We start from the raw sequence: 25,744 nt of genomic DNA on the forward strand, positions 1-25,744 counted from the left end.
TGTGCACTTACAAATTCAAAAATCTCGTAAGTCTCGTACAACAACCCTCCGAATTTTAAAAAATGTATCTTTTATCCTGCACCGCTTTGAGGGCTGATGCACCCACGAAACAATTAAGAAATTTGGAAAATTATTATTCCACGCATACAGTCCTTTGCTACATGTAGATGCTACAGAAAAAATAAGACAAATATCATTGCAACTAATAGTAAATATTAATTCATAATTTGTTTCGCATAATTATTAATAATTAGTCTATATATAAATGACACAATGAATCATCTCGATTAACTGTTTAACATTAAATATTATACACAGATCTTTCCAAGATAAATTATTTTCCATTAAATTGGAAAAATACCAGTTCTCGTGATTGATGAGTTTTCGTTCTCAATTTTAACGCTTCCAAATCGTCCATCAACTGCAAAATCCCACCAAACAAATACCTACATCGCGAGACGATCAAATCTTTCGCTATGCCCATGTCGACGTCATAGCTACGCCGACTCGCGGCCGTTTAGGAACTTCTGTACGTGTGTTAGGGATCGCCCACACCCTGGCCAGCCATCCTCTCCTAGAAGCACGTCGAGCGTGTTGAAGAACGACCCGTGATTCCAGCTAGTATGGCTACGGTCAGGGGAGATAGGCAACTCCGACAGCCAATCGGGCAGCAGCCCCTATATACGTGCGTATAACGAACGTACAGACGCACCGTGCATACACATCGATACGAGCAGCTCGTACACACGAACGCGAACCGCGGTACCCGCCCTTCCCAACGAGATGAGTAGCTACGCCGAGGCTCGAAGCCACCTCGTCACGGAGAACGCTTCGAGACTTCGCGCGACTCCCTCGGCGTCGTGTCGGAACGACCACCGGTCCAGTCGTCCGTCTGGGGATGCTCGACTTTGATCAGTCGCGAAGGATGGGCACAGGTCAGTTCGATAAAGCGTGCCTCTCTTGCTTTTCTCGCCAGTGATACGTTGGAGTGGTTCGCCAACCCCCGATCAGGGCACGCGCTACTTAGAAGACAGTGACACACGTGCCGCTTCGTTTCTTTCTTATTTTTTTAATTATTCTTCGTTTTTATTTATGCACAACATCGGTAAGATGAGACGTTGGTTCTTGCTTTTTCTATATTTGTTTTTAAATTTTCCCTTTTCGAATTTGTTTTCTATCGGATGGTTTCGGAGTTTCGATGACCTGGTGACTTGACAGGTTTAGTTTGAACTTTGGCATGTCGACGTTTGACCGTTTTGGATGCTCGTTGAAATAACTTGTTTCGTCCGTTTGGTTTACTTTAGCTTCGAAGCATCTCTTTTTGTTTTGATTTTGATTTTGGACGATTGGAAGAGTTGAAGTTTCCGTTTTAAATGTGTGCGATTATTGGTTGTTCAATTGGTGGCCTTGCGATGGTTTTTGGTCCCGGTGATTGACTTCTGGGACCGATGGTTTGGGATTTGTAATTGAATGGAGATTAGAAAGTTTATTCTGGATAGAGGAGCGGTTATCTTCGGTTCGTATTGAATGGAACTATGCTATTTCGTATTTTGAATTGTGCTTTCTGTGTAATTATGGTTTAATTGACTTTTTATAGAAGTGAGATAACGAAACAATGGTTTTTGAAAGCAAGATTGGGTCGCTATGTATTTAATCGGAATGATTTAATTTATATTTTGTTAAAAATTGTTTCAAATATGTTTGGAAAATCTATTAATTTCAGTTTTCAAGATATTTGTATGAAAAATTAATATCTATAATTCTCCCAAATTACTTGTCTTTCAAATAAAACAAGATACATGAAATCTAGCTTAGATGTTACGTTTTTTTGCAAAGTATAATTTTTTAAAAAAAAAAATACCTTCTTATTAAAATGTCTAAAAGTGTCTATTCTCATTATTATTCGTTTAAAAATTGTATTCAATGAAAAGAGTTAATAACTACAGAAACATTGCCAAACTTTTGTTCACGACTATTTAATTTTGCTAAATCCAGAATGGATCGCATTAAAATTCAAGGAATACTACTTGATACTACTTGATATAAAATAATGATAAAACAAATATTTCCCTTTCTTTTTAATCGTTCGATACAAAATTTTCCAATTACATAATTAACTCTGTTTAAATTACAACTCGATTTCATAGGAAAAATGAAAGTCTAAATATTAAATTCTAATGTTCAAATACTTTTACCTTCGTCCTTCGATGTCATTTAAAAAGCTGCACATAATTTTAAGTTTTCCTTCTCTTTCGACGTATTGTACATTGCGTTAAATATAAATTTATTATTAATAATTTACCATTTTCACAATGTAACATAGCAACTCTAAGCGTTGAACCGAGTTGAATGCATAGCGATCTTTTAAATCCTTCCACACCTTCGAAGAAGATACTTCAAATTCAAATATAATAGGATTGCATAAATTTGTAACTATTATCCTCAGGTATACTTAATCCCCCTTGCTATTGAAATCGTTTATAGTTAATCGACGCGTAGGACACATAAGACAACGATGTCTAGATATAAGCGTAAACGTCGAAGGAGCTAATCTGTTGGGGTTGAAGCAGCTCGACTGATCGGGTTAGGTTGGTAGGTATTTGGTGTGAGAAGAAGGTGGTTGGTTCCCCAGGCCAGAAACGGAAGCTTTGGTTGGCTTAGGCATGGCTGTGTTTTTCTTGCCGCGGATCATTAGGACGATTAGGGTTCCTCCAAAAAGGGGGAGAACAGATTAACGCTCCGGCTCTTCTTGCGGTCCGCTTTGCTTTCTTAAACGGAGTTCTCTTTCCGCCAGCTTTTCACTTCGATTTTAGGTTCTCCGGTTTATACGAGTGGCTCGGTGGTATCTCTCACGTCGGATTAATCGCATGGTCAACCATTTGTTCGAGAGATAAATTAAGAAATTTTATTTAACGCGTTTGAAAGAGTTTTCCACTTTACTTGAAGATAAAAATGTAATTCTTTTGTTTTATCTGCGTTTGTTTAGTCGTTTATAGCATCTATCGATGGAAGGTATATCTCAGAAATTGGTGGTTCTTAACGAAACTGAAATTGTATAAAACAGTAAAGATATAAATAAATATTCGTATTTTTATCATTACGAAGCTGTTAAGAATGGTATAGTTTGTAAAATGTACGTTGTATACATGAAACAAATGTTTTAGAGAAACTTGTTCGAATACATGGTGGAATAAGAATCAAGTAGAAATATCTGTATACAGTCAGACACGTTGGACACGTTGTATACAGTTCAGCAAGCTTCTTTTAGCTACAAACGTAATCAATGAATTTGTTTTATCATTTCAATTTCTCGTATCGTTGAGAGAGATGTCAAGTAATTGAATTATGGAAAATGTAATTTTTTATAGTTTTCGCTGTATAAAATTTTGAAATTACCCTGGTTCATAAATAGAACACAATGCACAAATCTTCAAACGAAGATATTTCTGATATTTTTAATCATTGTACTTTAATTACAATTATATCTTCATTATCAACTCTTTAATTCCTAAAAACATTATAAAACTTAACATTATAAACATATACATTCGATTTACATAATACATATTACCGCATTAAGTATTTCTTGCAAATTTTTTTAAATAATTGCATACTCAATAAATACTGGATATTCGTATTATACAAAAATGAAAAATATTCTTAGGAATGAAAAACAATTGAACGTTTAATTAATTAATCACAGTTGATCGTAATTTGAACAAAGTTTAAAAACAGAAAGAATATTAAACAAGGCTTTATTTCTGAAAAACATTTTGCTTTCAAAAACAGACAAATACAAAGCGAAAAGAAACAAAGCTATCATTAACAATTGTTAGATTTTCCGTTTTTCCATTAAGTCAATTTCTGTTGTAGGGGACAGATTACTTGATATACCGTGTCTGGTATGCGGTGACCGTAGCTCTGGAAAACACTACGGCATCTACAGTTGCGACGGTAATTATCAAGCTCTTCTGTACTTAAATTTTTCATTAAAAAAACACTCCGACAAACGTTCGTTTATCTTTTATAAGAGACAACAGATTCGTTGATTACAATCCGCTTTCATTTAATAACTCGTTCTCTTGACAGCTAACCGAAACAGCACGTATTCACGATAATTTTCTGACCAGCTTAATGCTTTATATCAGATTCGCTCAAAATGTTTAGAGAGAGAAGATTGTTTAATTATCAATTAAATAAATCATAAAGGTTAAATCTACGTAATGATCGTAACTTATCCGACGGTATAGGGTGTTCTATCAACTCTGTTCCAATGAATGTTGTACAGCTGAAAAAAATATATATGTAATTTGGTGATAGCGGTTTCGCAGATGAAGGAGTAGGGGAAATCTGGAGATTAGTTTCGATTTTTAATAAATTTACCTTAGTAATCTTACACATCAATCAAAATTGGAATTCAGGGTTCTCTTGCATAATTAAACTAATATTATTAGTTCGATTTTACGAATCACAAATTATAAATTACTAATATCATTTATAACAGAAACAAGTTTGATGATAAAACAACTGAAATTTTACACATTAAAGATCATCTAATTTTTAATCTAAACGTAAAGTAATACAATTATAAAATATACTCCTATAATCTATAACTTGTAATATATCGTTATCAATATTATTACTCTTTAAATTGTTGTGCAAATGTCTACCATCTCGTTACGTATCTTTTCGAGCCTACAACTTTTATCTATTATACTAAATAGACAGAATTGATAAGACACCTTGTATAAAATTGATTTTTATTTAGCGTACTTCTCGCTAAATTATTTTAAGATACGATCGATCGATTTTTAACAGAACGTTCGAATTTTTCTGTGCTGTCCAGGTTGTTCAGGATTTTTCAAGAGGAGCATTCACAGCAATCGAAGGTACATCTGCAAGGTTCAGGGTGCGATGAAAGGGCGCTGTCCCATCGACAAGACCCACAGGAACCAATGTCGTGCTTGCAGACTCGCCAAGTGTTTCGAAGCTAACATGAACAGAGACGGTAAGTGATAAAACTTTTTTGGAAATGTTTACATAGCATCGTGAGATCAGATACGTCTCCTATAGAAAAAGTATCGTAGGTGTGATTCCGCGCGAGGAAAGAATACCACGATATCATAGGACATCGGGAGCGGTCTAATGGCGTGCTTGTTTGTCAAGAGGAAGGCCTCGAAGAGCTCCCAGCAGAGCAGGCTGTGACTGCCTCTGTTTTCCCCGCGGACTCTACACCGTTGTTAATTATAGTAGAGACGAAAGAAATAGGCTTCAATCTTCTAACTACAAGAGTTGAGCATTTTATAAGATTGATCGGAAGTTATTGATAGTATATATAAGTTCTCGCGTTTTCTGTGAACTGGATATTTACTGGTATGAAAGAAACGATAGTAGAATTTTAATCAACTTGTTTTCCCTTGGAATCTATTGTTTTTAATTAATTTTAAAGAATGAAATAACATTAAAATTAAATTAGAAAAACAGATTCGTTAGTAGATAATAGATTGATTTTTTTTATCGAATTGATTTGTTTAATAATTCTTTTTCCTTCCCTAATTATGAAAAATACGGAGAACAGACTATAGTATAATTCTTGAAACGTTGGACAATTTTCTCATTAACAAAAATAATTAAACGAATTGAAAGAATATCACTGTACGTTCGTTAATATTATCGATACTCGACCATGGGAACTTATTTATACTCCTAGTAATTGTTTTATTTTTCGAGAAGGAGAATTTTATCTTCCTCTTTGAAGGATTAATATACCTGGCTTGTTAGATAAAAATAAAAATCTAAAGTGGTCCGAGCGATAAAGTAAAATAAAGGATATTCTATTTTATTTGACGAGATAGTTTTTTTTTCGGAAGTATCAAAATAATCTTTAATAATATACTTTTTTATATTATTCTTCTAATGCTAATAGCTCTTGTAACGCGTTTTCACTGTTCATGAAGTTTGTTACGACTTTAATAATGTTGTAAATGTTAATTGAAATGTAAGGAATCTAGTTAACAGAAAGATGTAATATTGAACAATTTTTTAAACCGAAAGTAAAAATAAATAAAAGTTATGTAATAAAAAATGTAAAAGATAATGATACGTACAAAATTAATTGATTTTCAAATAAATGGACTTGAGATATATACGTACTCAGTTTATTGGGATTTATTATAATTTAACTAATATTCAATGGGATACAGCGATAGCAAAGAAGTAGCGCTGATCTTGGATAGTCTATTTCTTCTGTCTGTACTATAGTAACAAAAATAATATAATAATAATAAAAATAGCTTGTTTGCTACATTTTTTTATGTAGTTGCTTTTTTTTAAACCTTATATGACGGTTCACGACAAAATGATTGCACGTTTCATAATTTTTGTAAACAAATTTAATATTAAATAAAATCAATATGAAAAAAATGTACATATAAAGAGATATTGATTTAAGTGAATATTTTTGACAAAAATTTAACTTATTTTTAAGATTCAATACAGTTATTCGTACTACTTCGATAGATAAATCTAATCTTTTAATGTTGTAGAGATGTGCTATCATTTTGTGGTGAATTTCAGTAGAAAATGAAGTAGAAGTTGTAACAATTGAATGTCTCTTTGATTTCTTCCAAAGTGTAGTTTTGAGCAAAACAATTATTATTTTGCTAGACTTTCTTGAATCTTTCGTCCGAATTAGCTGGATTTAGATATTAGTAGTCTTGTTGCGATTCTCTTGTGGTTTCACGGGACAAAGATTTTCGAACCGCGAGTGCCCCGCAAAGACAGTGACTTCAGTGGCTATTGGTCAGACAAACCCTCCTAAGCAAACGTAGTCGTGGATCTAGTAAAACAGTAATCATGGTTAAATACTCTATTTGTCGTTGGTTTTACAACTGATTCATCAAAGGATTTATTTGATCCATGACGTATGTCGTTACATAAATAAAAGATTGAATTTTGTTAAGCAAGTAAACTGCAAACTAAATTCTTCAGGTACATTCAAGTTGCTATGAGTATCAAATATACTGAATATTTCTAAGAAATAGATCTATAAATAGACCGAAAGAGTATTTTTAAGTTTTACTTAAACATAAAGCTAGAAATACATATATAGACTATACATTAAATTCTTTAATTATTCGCACAATTAAGCAAAGACTATAAACTAAATTTCTTAAATGTTCAAGTTGCCATAAATATTACATTCATTCTACTAAACATTTTTAACTTAAAAACATCCTCAAAAAGTGAAGCTGTTTTGCAAAAGAATATCGTAATTCCTCATTCAAGGTTGATTAATTCACGGAAATTCGAAACTTATTACATTGTTATAATCAATATGTTGGAAACAACTTTTATATGAGGTGAAACGAAACTGCATACGACTTTTATTCCGACAATCTCTGAACGACTGAATTTTTCATCCAACAGTATTAAGTTTCATCGAAATTGCGTTATCACACAGCATGCTGCGTGTCTCTATTAATCGACGACACGAGAGACTTCAATAGAACTGGCTCGAATGTGGAGACTCAATAACGATTTTGCACCGTCATACCACGTTTCGCTTTTCCATGATCTCTCACTTGATCGTTACTTCCAGCCCTCGATATTTCGCCGCAAAATTCACGGATACCAGCGTGTATACTTCTCGACGAACGTTGCTGACCATTTCCATTTAATTAATTAATCGATCGAAAACGTGTAATCTTCTTTCAATGTAGCATTACATTATGTCCCCGATGAAAGGTCGGACAGTAATTAACATTCGTTTGCTGTAAATTTTATCACTCTCCTTGTATAACACGTAAACGTTATGTTATTTGCTTCTATCTGTCTGTTTTACAATGTTTCACCGCGGGATAAATTTTTTATTGTAGAAATGGAATTAATAATAACAGTTTTAACGATGCACAAGGATTCAATATTTCAAATCTCTTTTGTTAGCCTCAAGCATTCGAGCATGTATTGATTTGAAGGTATACATATATTCTGCGTGCCAGGGCAAATCGGATTTGATATCGATAAGTACACGACTTTGTGTAATCCTCGTTTGATATTTCAACTGAATACCATGTCATGGTTATATGCGTAATTAATAGGTTCTTGTTAAAACCCGCGATTTACACGGTATATGGAATTTCTGTAAAATATTAATTCCGTGTTATTGTTCCTAAACGAATGCAGAATATTATTCTTAAATTCTAGAACCGTTTAAACTTTAGATTTATTTTTCGCTACTTTCTCTAAAGAGCTATTCTATATTTCACATAAGTTTTTGATAGCTTAAGTTTTGAAATAATTCCGACACTTTAAATCTCAGCAATATGTAGCTCTTTATTTCGAGTTGCAGAATTGCTTCCAAGAAATTTGCCTTTAAATCCGACTGAAGTAATACATTTGATATTTTAATAATTTAATTTAAATTCTCATGAGCAGCATGCTTCCTCGGAAGAATGAAAATCTTTTTTTTTTTAACTTTTAAATTAACTTTGAGAAAGTTTAATTAAATGTCAATATAAACGAAAACATAGATACATAAATATGTATATAATAAGCTGGACGATTCTGGACAAGAAAATATAATACTTGGAAAACTTTGAAACTAGAAAAATATGCTTATATGCTAAATACAACCGTTGAATTAAATACTAAACATGAATTTGTTGCGAGTATGATAACAGTTAAACGAGACACGGTTAAACGAAGCTTACCTTAATAACGAGCCACAATATCATGATCAAAACTTGGAAAAACATTTCTCTAAGTGTAACATTCATTTAAAGCAGCGATATAACCAGAATAACATCGCAATGAAATTAAGTATTTGTACTTTAAATTTTTCGTTAAACACCGAAATTTTCGACGAGTTGCGAAAAAATGTTCAATATACATGTAGCCGTAAAAGGGAACCGCCGTACTGCGAGAAAATGGCCAAAGAAGAATGTTATAAAATACTCGGGAAACTCACGCGAGCTTGAAACAAAAAAGGAGGAGAAGACCAAAAACGTTCGAGAAAAGTAGAAAAATCAAAGGAGAACGAGCAAAGGAGGTTTCGAGCGAAGAAGCCCGATCAAGAAGCAGTAACATGAGAGGAAAACGGCACAGACAGTACCAGGTAAATATAAGGAGAAGCAGAAATACAAAGAAAGACGAATGAAAATAAGAAAAGAAAGACGAAAGGAAGAAGAGCGAGGAAGGCAGAGCATATTCAAAGGAAGGCAAAGAGCGGGAGGAAGAGCGGCGGATGAGAGATAGAGGTACATATCGAAAGAGAAAGGCAGCCAGGGGCGGACCAGACCGCTCGATGGGGATGAGGGTGGCCAGGGTGTCGGGGGGTGTTTAATGCAGGACGGGTGCTCTGGTTCCCAGCGGTTGCGGAGGCTCCAGACGCGAGTAAGAGAGGAGATTCAATTAGTGGCAGAGCTTCCTAACGTTAAGGAGGCTCCACACGAAGTGAGGTGAGCCTCTAGTTCTTGCGTTTCTCTCTTACCCCTTGTTTTTCTCTGTCTCTCGTTTACTCTCTCTCTCTCTCTCTCTCTCCACGATCATCATGCGCGAAAAACGCGCGAGTATGTGCTTGTTACGAGACTTCTTCCTCTGCTTGCTCTCACAATTAGTTTCACGGAAATTAACAGGAATTCATGGAGATTATCAACGTTGAGAAGACTTTTGTGTTCATGAAGGAGATGAGGGTTGTTGTGACAGATAAAGAGAGTAGTGGTATAGGTAATTTAAAAAGTGTCGATTGTTGTCAGATCTGTACATATCTTTAATTCAGTATATAACTAATTGGCTAGATATTGGTAATTAGATAGTTAAAGGTATTAACGAAGACAGTTTTCTTTTGAGCGTAGTAGTATATTGAGTTTCACATCGAATGCTATCATAAAGAATAAGAGAAAATTCTTTCTTCGATACGACTAAGATTACCATATAATCAGGCAAATATCACCCTGCACCGATAATACTACCAATACTAAGAAACGGATCTTTTATCCTCTATCAGAAAAGAAAATGATAACAATTCTACTTTATCCGAGGACATCAAATTCTCAGTTCTTCTATAGAAAGAATTATTTCTATTTAAGTTCCAATTATATTCACAAAAATATAAAATTGTACCTTACCCTGCATCCTACATCCGACTATCATCTTTCTTGGATTTTACAAATCTCTATTTAGATTCTATTCCTGTACTTGCATTCACAAATTTACACAGTCTGCGTCTTATTTTTCCTTCACACCAACACCTTACCTTATTGCAATTTTTACCACTCTTTTTATCATTTTGCCATTTTTACCATTCTTTTTATCATTTTGCCATTTTTACTCCACATCCTACGTTATCCTTGCGCTATTACCATTTTATCGGCGCGCTTTTACGACGGACCGGTAGATCGCAATGCGAAACATTGTGAAACGCCCATAAGACGTAGGTGACCACTCGGTAAGTGGTATATATTATGTATGCGGTGCTCGGCGCTTCGCGAAACGCCGCCGCAGGCATGCAATCATCCGCCGCCTGACAACCCGGAGATCTCTAACCCCTCACACCAACGTATACCAGCACCCTTCGTTCGTTCCACGGAAATTCATCCCTCTCGGTGTCATTTGCTCTGCCCGTCTACCTTGCCGACGAAATGCCCCGCACAGCGCGGACCCGTATATTTTGCGAAATATGGCGTTAAACGATATCAGAAGATTACCAAGCGGCTTACCGCGTGGGATTTGTAACTTGTAAAGGGAAAGAGAGGATCCGCGGCGACCCATCGAATCTTCCTTCCGTTTCTCGCATCTCGTGAGGGAACCTTCAATTTCTTTTCGCTTTTTTCGCTTATTTGCAACCAGAGGACAAGTTTTCAAGCTCTGCTTACGAAATTATCGCACGGTATATCGAATCATTTTATTCCTTTGCGAACGCTTCTTCTCTTGTTTTCGGTGCTTTTGTTCGATATTTGTTTAAGTCAAAGGAAAATTTACTTTTCTTTACATTTATATATGCTTTGATAGCGGTACTTATTCCTAAATGATATTGTATCTTTATAATAATAGTTCGTGATGGAGATATAAGAAGATAAAATTTTTAGATCAGGAAATATAAGAAACACTATTGGTAAAAATGAATATACTGATACTACTGAAGATATATACATATATTATATATTTTGTTGATTGTTTTCATGTCTTAATGTTTTGTTCGAAACTTGTTCCATTGTCCTGATGTTTAGAAAGTTGTTCGCATAAAATTCGCTTCAGTGTCTCGATGTCTGGACTTCACATCCGGCATTTGTAATAGAAAAGAAATAATTATCCATGGGGGGAACGTAGCTATAGTTAGAAATTAATTGAAAGAACTCGAGAAATTCGATAAAAGTTATATTACTCTTCATCTTCTCATCTCCCAATCTTCAAATAGTAAAGTCAAGATCTTCATTTTCAAATCTTATCACACATTCCCCGTGGATCCATTTTAATCCAAACAATGCTACGAAGCTTTCCAATTAACAACAAGGTGTGAGAGGTTAAGTCTTGACTTGTTAGAACGAAATAAATGAACCGGTTAGTCCTCTCTGGCCTTACGGTCAACATCATTTCCAGTGTACACATACAAATCGAGGCTAGGCCGTTGGATTCCGCAAACTTTGCCTCGTTTCATGCCCAATCGATCGCGGCTCGCAACTTCCAAGTTTAAATCTCTTTGTTTCCGTTCATAATTCGAAGCCACCCTTTCTCTGGAGGTAGCAAGCACTCTGAACCGGAATTAAACCGGCGCGCCCCGTGTTTGCTCCTTTCGTCGGTGGAAAATCGGGATTATTTCCTATACTTCGTTTCCAGGATAACTTTCCAACGTTCACGGTTTCCGCGTCTGCGAAGAAGGAAATAATTAGAATGACTTTAATCTCCGTGATGTTACGATTCGATTTCGCTACGCTCTTAATGCAGGATGCTACGTACACACGGAATGCATATAACGTGTAAAAACGTACAAAGTATTTATTACATTATTTAGCAGATAAAACAAACTTTTATTTAGATTCTATTTCATTAGTTATTATTCACAAAAATATAAAATCGCATAAAACATCCGCAGTCTATCTGTTACGTTCCTCTGTATACATTCAGTTGAATTAAATTCCTTTAAATTAAATGAAGTTCTTTTAAATTAAATCCGTTCATAAATAAATATGTTATTGCATTAGTTTGCTGCTAAAATATTGAAATAGGGGAAAATTACACGATACTGACTTGGCCACAGTGACTGACTAAATCAACGCGAACCTATTGGAACAAAATGCAAGGGTTCGCAAGGTGTTTATGATTGAACGATCGTAAAACCATCGACGGACCTTCGTTCGAAAGAAAACCAAAGCATCTTTCGAAGAGCCAGAGGAACAGAAAAGGCAACTGGAGCCAAAGGAGCGAGCCTACGGCGTTACTAGGGTTTTGCTGGCCGATCGGTCGACCGCGTGTTGGCGTCGACCACGGTCGGCGACGAAGAAAGGCGGACGCGGGGGTGAAAACCATAGAGCAGGGGTGAGAACGATGGATGGGGGTTGCGTGGGAGTGGACGGCTGGTAACGCAACGAAGCGAGGCGTGCCGTACACGCGGCCGGCAGCATCAATCCATCCACATAAACGGTAAACTGTAAAGCGGGTCTCTCTGAAGAGAGAGATGCGAGATCAGGGTGAGCCGCGAGGGGCTGAGCGTGCGAAGCGGGCTGACAAGGTTGAAAAGAGGAAGACAGGAAGCGGACGCTCTCCCTCTTGCGGTAGGACGCGCGATGTGTGTGGACGGAACGGGTCGTTGCGTTAAGCCGGGCTTTGATCGTCACCTGTCATAGTAACGCTCAGAGGGACCCCGCAACGGATACGGTTCACGTAACTGCGAGAATTACGTCCGCGAGCTTATGCATCTCGCGAACGAGGAAACGCGCCGTTCCCGTCCCGCGAATGGATCATGTTCGTTTTCCGGCCGCTTTGGTGGCACGTTCGGCACGTTTTCACGGATGCATAATTTTGTAGGATTCTTGCGAGAAAAAAGGTTCATTTTGACGATTATGGCTCTTGATTGTGCTTAATTGTCGAGGCTTGAATTTTATTTGTAGCTTTAAAGCGTTTGTCGTTAAAATGGAATGTTAAAGGTACAGTAAATGCATGTATTAATATCGGATGTACAACTAGGGATATTGTAATATGTTGAAGAATTGATATTTGCATATGTACACGCTATTAGAAATGTACGATTTTATAAGATCCTTGTGAGAAGGAAACTTTATTATAAATGCTATTGTTGGACGTATTGGATGTATCTTTTTTATAAAGCGTTTGAAAAATGAAATGATCTTTTTCAATATATTTTTCGTGTAATTGATTCGATTTATGTGTAAATGGAGTTCGGTGTAAGTGGAATTTATGAATTTTAATTTATGTTTCTCATAAGTAAGCAAAATTCTGGCTATGGATGGTGTAATTATCAACGGACACGCAACTTGTGTCTGAATTTATACGACGAGGAATCTTCGTGTACAAGGTCCCTTACACAGGTTCCTATTGGACGCATAATCCTGTTGGACACTCCATTAATCGTTGGTCATCTCATTTACACATATGTGAAATGTCATGCGCTAACCCTCCTCTGTTAATCTGCATAACATACATACATACATACGTATTCGCTTCGTGAATCGGGCAACAATTTCCCGAAGAGACAACAGATCATACCCTGTTAATAGCATACATACATCAAAGAATATAGACAATTTTTAGATAATTTTCGTGTTGAAATTTATGATTCAGATAATCATACGCTGAACAGTTTATAATTCAATCCGATAATTCGATTTCAAAACCTGGTGTTCAATAATCGACTCGAAGGATTATAATAGCGATTTATGAGATTATAAGCATTTGTAACCTTACCGTTTGAATAGACTATATTATGTTTCAATGAAGACAGTAGTACAAGTCAATAATACAGACGGTGGTAGAATCGTTGACCATAGCTACTTAGGGATACTACTTTATATTTTTACAGAAACAGGTGTAACAACCTATGCCTATAATATATGTAAAAAAATTTAGCATAATTATTGAGATAACTTATATTTACACTTTAATTAATTCAATAATCAGGGAATGCTACCAACAATAATGTAACTGCTGCACATAAATACCACAAATTTTCCTTGGACGTTTCCAACTTTAATCTTGCATAAACACAAAATTCTTACCAATTAATCATTTCGTTGATAATCTAAATTAATTGCCGTGTTTTATACGAAACTAGTAAGTGCCCTACTACATATGAACACTAATATACGTACATTTGAAGTCTAAATTTAGAGTCTACCAGAAATATTTCATATACACAAACCTTATCCATATTATACTATTTCAATACATCCCTACATTCCCTAAACACGCACAAACCTTTCGATCTTCTATAAACATACCCTCGTGTTAGAACATTCATAGCATTTTCCAGAAGACAGAAAACAAGTTCATAGAGGGTCGGCTCCCTTTCCGGGCATCCGTTTGACACAACACACCTATACGTTCGTGCACTCCATGCATGTACACTGGGAGCGTCCATATGAATCTCTCTGGAGTGATAACACGTGTACGGGCGCGTCGTACACGCGAGTCCGACACACGAATCGTGAATTCGACCCCTCCAATCGGCTGAACTCGACGGCACGGAAACGTTGATGGCGATGCTGATGGTGGTGAAGGCGAAGCCTGGTGGTGGTAGTCGATGTATCAACCCCACTCACTCGAGGATTAGCCTTCGAGATCGCTGACTGCTGAAATGTTCACAGATCGGTTTACCGTTTAGCAGGATAGAGAGTGTGAGCCCTCGTGATCCATGGCCCGTGTGAGCACCAAACCCACGCACAAGCACACACACACACATACACATACGCACACACGTACATATACGCCATATAGAGAAACATATACAGTTCGTAGCGTTCGAATTTCGTTCTCCCGCATACGTGGATCACGCGCGCTCGTTCTCCGATCGTTTCTATCACTTGTACACTTGTGCTCCTTTATCCGCTTGCTTTTTTCACCGTTCGCTCTTCAGTTTCTCTACTTTATCTTCTTTCCCTTGCTTTCGTTTTTCCTTCCTTGTTATTCTAGTTTCGTTAGTTAACTCGTTAAGTACTCTTTTAGATTCTTCCTTGCCGAAGGACAGAGGAGCTTAAGTTGATTGATTTCTTTAGGGCTTCTTTTATGTCCATTTTGTTTGATTCTGGGATAGTTGATTTAGTTGGTTTTATCGAATTTCTATGCTAGTATACCTTATTTGCGATGGTTAGCTTGTTTCTGGTACAGACAGATATCTATTGTTCGTTCTTCGATTTTGATTTAGTTTGGAAAAAGTAAGGCAATAATACGTAGCATTTATATTTTTCGTACATACAACAAACGCTAAAATACGTTATTGTCATGTTAATTAATAAGTAATTTAGATTCAGTCTGATGATTCGTAAAAGTAATAAATGTAAAAAAAGTAATAAATGTCGCTTCTAACTACTGATTCATCATTCGTACACTCTGGTAAAATTGTTATACTGTTACTGCAAATTGACCAAAGTGTTTGAGCACTTACGAACGACACTATACGTGGACATCGTTCTCTGTTTTACTTCTAACGATGAATGACAAAACGCAAAGGCTTGGAAGCCTAACTTGGCCACGTCGTGCGTACATAGGCCGAACGCCACTCAACTGTGGGAACTCGCATTGTGGAACACACGTGGTATGCGAGTATTACGCTGGCTCGTGGCTTCTGTGTGCACTGGATGTAGCATCGCGGACGTGCAATAGAGACAGAAGCAGAAAGGAGGAGAAAGGAAAGAGAGAGAATGGGTGGATGAAAAGGAAGCAGGGCGCGGTCCATTCCAGCGCATGCGATCCTAATCCCCGCGTCCATTCGACGTCCGGATCGCGAGCACGCACGTACTCGAAAATCGTCCCCTTAAGCCCTCTAGGCCGGACGAAAAATTGTCCCGGCGAATTAAGAGGAACGTGCGCTCGTCCGCTCGTCGGATCTGTCGAGACACGGCCATCGGGGGTGAAATTGGGGGTCTGTTCTTCAACGACGATCAACGATGTTTATCCACACACGGATTTTCTCGCCTGATACCACTACTCGTGCATTTTTAACCTCTTCTCTGGCACATTTTTCGAGCGAGGAATATTTTTGAATGGGTGTGCAAATTAATTCAGAAGCTTTGTTAGAAGAATTGGAATTTTATTTATGGATTATATAATGTACTTCTAATCATGAAAATAGACTTCATTATTTAGGTAATTACTAGTGTGACATTTACATTTTTGAAATTTTCTATTTGATAATTTAAAGGTATTGATTTACGTACTTCATATTATTATATTTTACATTAAAGATTGGATTCATGCAACTTGTTTATGGTAAAATAATGTGTTACTATATCCAAACGCATAGCCCTTTACATTTTGAAGAAAATTTAAACTCATATCGATCTAAATTTCAAATTAATGTATTTATTTTAAAAAATTATTTTGTTTGTAAAAATTCTCCAATAAACAGATTAATATAATAAGAACAAATAAAGATGTGGCCTCTGTCAAAGAACGAAAAAAATATCCGCTCTATAATTTTGCGCATGCGAGGTAAAGTCGTCAACGCTAAGAAAAATGATGTAGGGCCGTTATTTGTTAATTTATTAATTTATATATGATGATTGATGATATATGACTCATGGTAATATTTTAATCTTTCTAAAAATATTTGTAAAATCTCTATATGTATTTATATTACATGCTACGATATTTTACTTTTACGATTCATAATTTTAATAAACTCAATTGAAATTTGTTAATAAATAAAGTAAGATTAAAATTCGTTAAAATATACATATAAAGACATTTTTGTATTATATATTGTTGAATATTCTTACATCCTGCATAGTAGAAGAAATTAAATGACTTAGGTTTTGTAATAGTAAGTAATATTGAAACATTTCTTTAAGATACATCCAATTGATTCGCAAGTTATTGACCCCCAGTATTCTATATATATGTGTGTGCGCGCATTTCATTGAATGTTACTGTAAAATAATCAGAAATATATTAAAAAATAATAATCCACGTACTTCTAATATTCAATCCTAGATTACAAAACAAAATATCGCAACTCATCGCATAATATTGGTAAAGTTTGAAGACTTTGTACTGTTATCGATAATTTAAAAACCAACACGATATATCGAAACGGAGAATGACTAAAAAAAGAAGGAAGAATGCTTTTAAAAATGAATTTTATATTCTAATATCTCAACTGCGTGTGGCATACGAAGAACTTTGCTTACAAAGCAAACAAGCTCGCGGCTCTCGCTGGTTTTTTCGCTCGACTGAAAATTCTCCGGTGAAAAAACAATTATTACTCTCGGAAAATAATAATATTTGTACCTGTTCCGATGCACGGCCAATTTAGTTGATAAAGCAAATAGACCCGAAGCGGATTTCACCTCGCCTTACTTTCTAACTGATTGCATGCACCCCGTATTTGTGCTTACAATGCTTACAAAGCATTCCGCTTCTAATGAACGTTCTGTGATTCTTAGTTATCCACAAATTAAGCAAGCCATTGACTACATAGAGAAAACAACTACATATTATTACAAACCAAATACAATCAAATTGTCCATATTTTCATAAGTAAAACTAAAAAGATCGAACCTAAGTAAGAATTTGTTTCATCGCCTAAATGGTATAACAGTACATAAGTACTTTGGCTACTTTATATATTTTTGCATATTTTTACAATATTTTGGATATTTTAGATTTCTCATAGACATATTAACATCCGCAATCTCTTAATTAGGTATGTTGTCATTGTGTGAACTACGTCCTTGAACGTATACATAATTATACATATTTTCAATTTCGCGATACATTGCAAACGTTCCTTAAAAATCTGAAAGTTTCTTAATAATCTTAAAAATAATTCTCAAGAGCGATAGTTTCGTCAGAAATAGTTCTTTCATAAGAAACCACACAAGATCAAATTTTCCAATACGTATCTAAAATATTCACAGTAAGAAATCGAACTTGGGGAGCGTTAATTGCTCCGAAAACAAAAAGAACGAACTTTGACCTCCTTCTGTGCTCATTCCTTCCAGGATGTATGCACGCGATCCCATCATCAGGCGGATCAGAGAAAGAGATATGTACTTACGCCGCCAATGGTACAAAGAGAGGCCGGATAAAGCGCGGATATTGCGACGCCAGTGCGAACGTGGGAATCCACGGCTGCGATCCGCTCAGCCTCATTAATGATGATGTGCTTGCCACCCAGTTGCAGTTCCATTCTCTCTCTCTCTCTCTCTCTCCCTCTCTCTTCCTGTACGCATACATTCACACGTTCTACATATTTCAACGTGTGTAACGGCTATGTCTACCAGAGTCTATCCAGTCTTGCACCTGTCTCTTTCTCTATCCTTTCTCGCAATGCCTTGACAAGGAGACCCCGTGGAAGCTGACGCCCCGGCCAGCCATCGCATTCACCCTCCCATTTCTATCTTCTTCTCCCTCACACTTGGTAGATTCAACCCTCCTACAGGCTGCTCGACCTACCTACCCACCATCGTTGCTCCCCAACCAGCCAAGCCACGGAAATACAGCTCGTACATCTCGAACAGTACCACTCCCCCTGAACTCAATTCCGCGCAACCTGCGCGGACTTTTTCGCTCCCACCGTTAAGTTCTTAGGCGATATTAATAGGAAACCGCCCGGAGATCGAGCGAGGGGCCATCCTATCGCGAGATGATTTGTGATTCTCTCTATCGTAGTTGAAGGTACGTTTGGTTTCTTTTTCATCTTTGGTTGTCTGAAGCTGATGATATTCTTACTCATCTTCTTCTTTATTGGCTCGTAAATGAGGTAACAGATCGTGACAGGATTCGTTAGTATTGTGTAATGTTATTGTAATATTCGCATAATTCCTGCGGAGGGCATTAACGGGAATCATTGATATTAATTCCGATTTAAATCGACATTAATTGGCAATAGAGAAATCTGTGTTGATTATGTTGATTATGTTGATATTTAATATGAAAGTTTTAATATTCCCCCTGATCTGGATTTCAAGCAACCTGCGCGGATTTTTTCTATTTGAAGTTTGGTTTGGTCTCTTTTTCGTCTTTGGTTGTTGAGGAGGGTTAAGGGAATGGTTTGATCACAAGTAAAACGCGACTTTTATCGGTACGTAAATGAGGTGAAAAATCGTGACAAGATTGTGTACACAGGAGTTTCATTCGAACGGTCTTTTAAAGACGGTTGGATGTGAAAGTTGGTTTTGTCGGTGCTCAGAGTTTGTTAGGGGTGCTATTAGTCTTTTCTAGGTAAAAGATTTGGGGAGAATTCCTTCTTAGGTCGTGTTCTTTTTGTTATTATATAGGATATGCTAATACATTTATTCAACGTTAAGAAACTCAAAACATGAAATTATTTATGTATTAATATTACTATTATGTCATTATATCCGAAAACATCTTTTTTAATACATTAGATAATGTACATCCTTCCAATCCAACATCCTTTTATTAAAATGTCTAAGAAGTAATTTTATATCATGAAATATTTAAAAATATTGTAAATAAAGTAGTTCATCTTATTTGATGATAATATTTCAAACGATGTGAATAATTCTATAAGGCGTATTAAAGATTGACCCTTTTAAAGTGTAATTTATCGTATTTAAAGAAATTTAGAATCCCGTATTCAATCCTTCGCGAGCCTTTTTGCTCCCCCTATTAAGCACTTGAGTGGCATCAATAGAGCCATTCAAGATGATGCTCCGGCATTAAGAGATCACTCATGGTTATATCGAGAATGTATTTCGTAAATCAATCATATTGATGTGCTTCAGAGAAACCCGAAAGAACATATTTGAAAATCAATTAACATATACGACTAATAAACAAAATTATGAAATTTATGAAAAAGGAAAAGGAATAAATTTGTACGTACATAAATAAATCTATCTTTTTGTCAATTTAACTGCTTTCTTTCGGATTTTGCTATTGATTAAATATCTTGGAAATTTTCATTATTATTAAGAACACTTAAATTTAGGAAATGCATTAGAAAAATAGTTTTAGTAATGAAAACTACGTATTATACAATATTCATAGATAATCGTTAGACAATGAGAATCCAACGTAAAAATAACACATATTCTTTATAATTGATGTTTAGCTGTACAACACGAACGAGGTCCGAGGAAGCCAAAACAACCTCAACAACAATCGCCGATCGCACCACCTTTACACAATGATCGATTAAGGACTGGTCTTGGTTCCCCTTATGTCCTTTTACACCAAAGGTGTGTATGAAGTTCTTATTAAAATCTGTACTTGTATTTGTACATATTAGTACTAGGTAATAAATATTGTAACTTAATACGCTACGTTATTGCTCTGTTTAAACACAATGTCGACTCATCAATGGTTCATACTACTTAAATTGACGAGGCTTATGAAGGAATAATTCAATTTCTCCTTTCGATGTTGAAGAACTAAAAGATATACCATATTATCTTCTACACATTCTTAAGCCGATTTTTAAATCGTGTCAGAAATATCATACAGGCTATCAAAGATATGTTATTATTCATCCTATACTTTATACATATCATTAATTATTCTATATTTCATTGCTAAAAGTATTTTTATCGTTTAAAATATAATTGAGAAAAAAGTCGTCTATGATTTTAATATAAATATTACTGCAAAACCTTACTCTTAGCAATTAGAGCTTGATAACTCAAATAAAAGGACGCTAAGGATAATGTGTGCAGAAAGTTCAGGTGCGACCAGAGGTTCTCGCCTTATCCACGGCCAGTGGCATTGGTGCAGAAACCACCGGAGGACTCTTCGTCCCCGGCACCATTGGCTCTACCGCATTCTCCTTCGACCACGACCCTCTACTCAGCACCCCCGAGCGTCGCTCTGACACCGCAGCCACCCCTTCTTCAGATACTAATGTCCGCGGAGCAGTGTCAGGTAAGTAATTCAGCTCAATTTGCTCGAGTCTGGTGTTTCCCCTTTGCAAACTTTATAACCGTCAATCCGACAAATCCTGCCGGTTTCACACTCTGGACTGAAACTGAGCGATCGTGGACCTTGTGTTGACGAGATCCTCGTTCCTTGTTTTGGATTTAGTTTCGTGAAATTAACTTTCCGGTAACACACAGGGAGAAGTTTAGAGAAATGTTTTAAATGTCTATATGATAATTTTATAGAATACGAATGTAGTATAGATTCATACTATACGAATACGACTGAAAAACTAAACTAAATAGAGATTTTACCTTTCGTGATATTACAATGAGTTACTGAGGATATCTTCTTTATTTTCGCATACTATATGCATTCTCTATATTTTTAAGTTTTATTACGCGGTTTTTGTTTAGAGCTATAGCTCAATGCTGTTGCAATATTGACACAATTTTTGAGGATTAAAGTATTAGCAGAAGGAATTGATAACTTTTTTGAAAGAATAGAGAGATTTTTGTTGATTTTTAATAATATAATATTGAATATCTGAAATATCTAGATTTTTAAATTGCTTAAAAATAGTTTAAAAATTCTTAATAATAATTTATAACATCATTGTATTTTCGACCAATCGCGGGGAGACACGTTCGCGAGATATCACCTCAACGGGAGTCGTAAATTCCCGCTACGATTATAATAATCGACACCACGAGTTGATCGATCCCCTGATTTCTGTTAAGATAATAGGGGCGATTGTTTTGATATAACACCGCGTTAACAGGATATAAAATATATGTATTTCCAACAACTTTGTATACAATATGGATAAGACGTTATGTAAGATACAGAGTGCTTGACGGATGTGAACCGAGGAAGAGAATTTGACTGTTACAGAGCTTGAGACAGAGTTTGAAGAGTAGTGACTGCTCTCTCGTGTTGAGAACAAGTCAGGTGTTGACTGTACGAGTATCGTAAAAACAGTGAAGTGCGTTCTCGTAGCATTACGAAAGAAAGCTCGGTGTCGGTGTTCCTTTTGAACTAAGGACGCGGATTCGTTGTTCACACTTGTCGTTAGGAAAGTGAGAATAACGATCCGCGATGCCCATTGGTTATAGTCAAAGTTAATAACTGAACGCGTCGCGCGGACCGTTTCACAATCATAAAGTTATGTTATTCTTTAGACAAAGTATTTTAGTATTAAAATATTATTCTTAAATATATTTTTCATTTATAAGGAACTCGTATGGAACGCACCATTGCAATCGGAAACAGAATATTCTTTGGAACAAACAGAAGCTAGTCATAATTCCACTGGAACATTAATAAATCCCAATCCTACGCGAGAACTATTACAGGTAATTATTCCAAAAGTATTACGATAATTATTCTTATAAAATATAAAATTTTCAAAATAAAATTAATGACAAATTGATTTGTATATGTCGGAGAAGGATTGGAAGTATGGGCGTCTGATGAACCTTTACTCGAATTGACCATCATGGTTATGTATTCTAGCTGATCGTTATTGGTAGCGAGGCGATGATTACAAGAGGTTACAGGTAATGACGGCAATCGGACAAACGAGAAGTCGATGACAATGAATTTAGGTTCGATACGAATCCACGGCCACGGGAAGACGAATCCGATATGATACACGATCCTGGTGTGACTCAACGTACTAGTCGTAATGACTCTCTCAATAACTAACTCCATAACTTTCTCGATACCTAACTAACTCCCAGTACAAATGGAACCGCCCTTATATAGTATATAGCATAATTATTCCATACCTCTGTTGTTACATGTCCGTCCCGTGACCGCAGCTACGTTCGGCGACTCATTACGTCACCTCGAGCCCAAGCCCATCGTCATAAACCCTGAGTACACATAATCGGATTAGCGTCTTACAACTATTTCCTATTTTTATTGTTTCAATTAGTAGCCGGTAGCTACAATAAAAGTCCGGGCTAGGGTATTGGGGGTTTTCCTAATCACTCCAAAAGAAAGGCCCCGATGTCCTTTCATCTCCGACATATATATTGAAACGGTTCTTTTTCTAGTCCCATATAATTTTATTAAAGAGTTTGAAAATATATACCTAATATTAGAAAGCAATTTAATATATTTTATTATTTTACATTTCTAGATATTAAAAATGTGTGATTAATGAAACAGATAAAACAAAAATTTCACTCGGAGAACGAAGCTTATTAATATGTTTCAGGAAACAACTGCACGTTTATTATTTATGGCAGTAAGATGGGTTTGTTGCTTACCACTATTCCAATCCCTTTCGAAGAACGATCAATTATTGTTACTCGAAGGCTCTTGGACACAACTTTTTCTCCTTCATTTAGCACAGTGGTCAATATCGTGGAATATTACTGGTTTACTGGAGGATGAACAAGTACGAGCAAGATTGCCAGACGAAGCTACGACGAATCAACAATTAATTACTATTCAGGTAATAATTTAACTTATATAAAATTATATTAATTATTGCATAGAATATGAAATATTTGGTAATTTCATCGTAAGAAAATGAATAAATAATTAACATTTTCTTTAATATTTTGGACAAATATGAACGAGAATATTTTTATAATTTTAAGTAACAAAGAATAATAGTGAAAATGTAAAAAAAAGAAATTATTTACGATTTTATGTATGCCTGTATTTCAGGACACGATATGCCGTTTTAGGCAACTCTCACCAGATATGAGTGAATGGGGATGTATGAAAGCGGTAGCACTGTTTACTCCAGGTAATAAGAAATTTTGGTTTTTAATTTCGAAAAAATTGATAAATATATTTCAAATAAATTTCGTAATTTGAATTTATGAAAATATTTTTACTTAAATAATTGAAATCAAGGAAGTACTTAAAACTTCATTGTTTCTCTTCCCTTTCCTTTAAGCGATATAAACTAACGAAATATTTTACATTTCGATCTCGATTGCTGCGTGTTCCTAAACTGCAGATTAAACAGATATTTAAAATCCTGTTTCGATATCGATATGTTCCTTCGCAGAAACGGAGGGTCTCCACGCCAGCGAGTCGATCAAAATGTTACAAGATCAGGCTCAATGCATTCTAGGGGATTACACGAAATCTCGTTATCAACGACAACCAGGTAGAAGCGGGACATTAATGCACGTTGTCGGACGTTTGACGTCCATCTTCCCAAAATTGGTCGAACGTTTGTTTTTTCACGAAACCATAGGCGAAATTCCGATTTCCCGTTTGTTGGTTGATATGTATCAAATGAAAGGACACACAAACTGAGATTTCCCGATAAATGATGATACAATCGTGTGAAAAATCCCTGTGGCTTTCCAAAACTCTGTCGATTCTTTAAGCCAGATGTAGAGATTGGGACAAGTTTTTGAAACCTGTAGCTAAAGACTGCAAAATTATACGAAAGATCACTGGTTTTGATGAAATGATTATGATCTATGAACATATTTGATTAAACAATACCAAAGAACTATTCAGTTAGCTTTACGTATTATGATTTTATATAATTTTGCATTACAGTGCAATACATTGAATATATTAGTTATAATATATTGAGTATATTAAATTTTGTTCGATAATGAATTTCGTTTTTATGATCAATAGGATTTGTTGCTTCTAGATAAAAAGACATGAGAGACATAAACTGTAAAAATCATTTGATGAAGTAGAATTTTGTGTAAGTACTACTTGTAAAACATTTGTAAAGAACGATTTCATTGTGTTTTATGTTCTTATAATATCTTTCCGATAATACTACCGGGTACTACAAAGACACATTCTTCGTAATGCTATACTTCGTTCAATTTAATATATGCACGGCGAAAAAAATGTATATTTATTCTAAATATTATCTTTCTTCTCAGTTTCTATTAATTTGACAAAACATTTCGTATTTCTAATTACAATCGCTTGACTCAGTAGAAGAAAATCTAATCAAATACATAAAAAATTGTTTCACATCAAAATAAATTTAATAATGTTTGCAGGTAGTATAGAACAAGGACTAAAAATACGTAATTATGGGAACATGAAACACTTTCATATGAAATAAACCATATTAAATTTAATGTTATACCAACAATTTCGTAATTCATTATAAAAAAAAATACGCTAAGAAAAACCTTATTCGTGGATGTAAAAATTATATAAGAATGATAAGCTTCCATAAGAAATAGATATCCTATTCATTTGTAAATAATTGAATAACCGAGAGTTAACAATGTAACATTAATTATTTACTATTTACCTATAGTCAATTATACATACATATATTTTGTTTTCAATTTTTGTAATATATATTTATATTATTTATATGATATATTTTTTAAACATACATATATACATATAGTATATTATTTATCCATATATCACATATCAATATACAATAATTGTTTTTTTCCAAAAAATTTGTAGATAATATTATCTAAGTGTTATTAATTGTAATTTAATACAGTTACATCTTATATATAATATTTGATAGGTAGTAATCGTTTTAAAGCTGTATGTGAGTTTACTTCATCGTATTTGTTATTAAATTGTATTTAGCACTCGCTAATATTAACATACATATTTGTTATAAACAGTATTTGGTTTTATAGAATAGACACTATGTTTTATACATATATGTAATGTATATTAGCATACAAATGATTTATATGAACCCGTGGAAATGACG

At 35.2% G+C, this 25,744-nt stretch overlaps 1 protein-coding gene across 1 annotated transcript; it reads left to right on the forward strand.

Moving 5' to 3' along the window:
• The first annotated feature begins 824 nt into the window (after nt 1–824).
• Nucleotides 825–24,414, forward strand: LOC122567223 (protein dissatisfaction-like). Its single transcript, XM_043725572.1, has 9 exons — nt 825–935; nt 3,874–3,954; nt 4,847–5,008; nt 20,252–20,378; nt 20,853–21,057; nt 22,287–22,406; nt 23,276–23,515; nt 23,734–23,815; nt 24,083–24,414. The coding sequence occupies exons 1-9, from the start codon at nt 899–901 to the stop codon at nt 24,334–24,336; spliced, it is 1,308 nt and encodes a 435-aa protein (XP_043581507.1). The 5' UTR covers nt 825–898; the 3' UTR covers nt 24,337–24,414.
• The last annotated feature ends 1,330 nt before the right edge of the window (nt 24,415–25,744 follow it).

The sequence above is a fragment of the Bombus pyrosoma genome, linkage group LG4 (genome assembly GCF_014825855.1).
Source record: "Bombus pyrosoma isolate SC7728 linkage group LG4, ASM1482585v1, whole genome shotgun sequence".
NCBI lineage: Eukaryota > Metazoa > Arthropoda > Insecta > Hymenoptera > Apidae > Bombus > Bombus pyrosoma.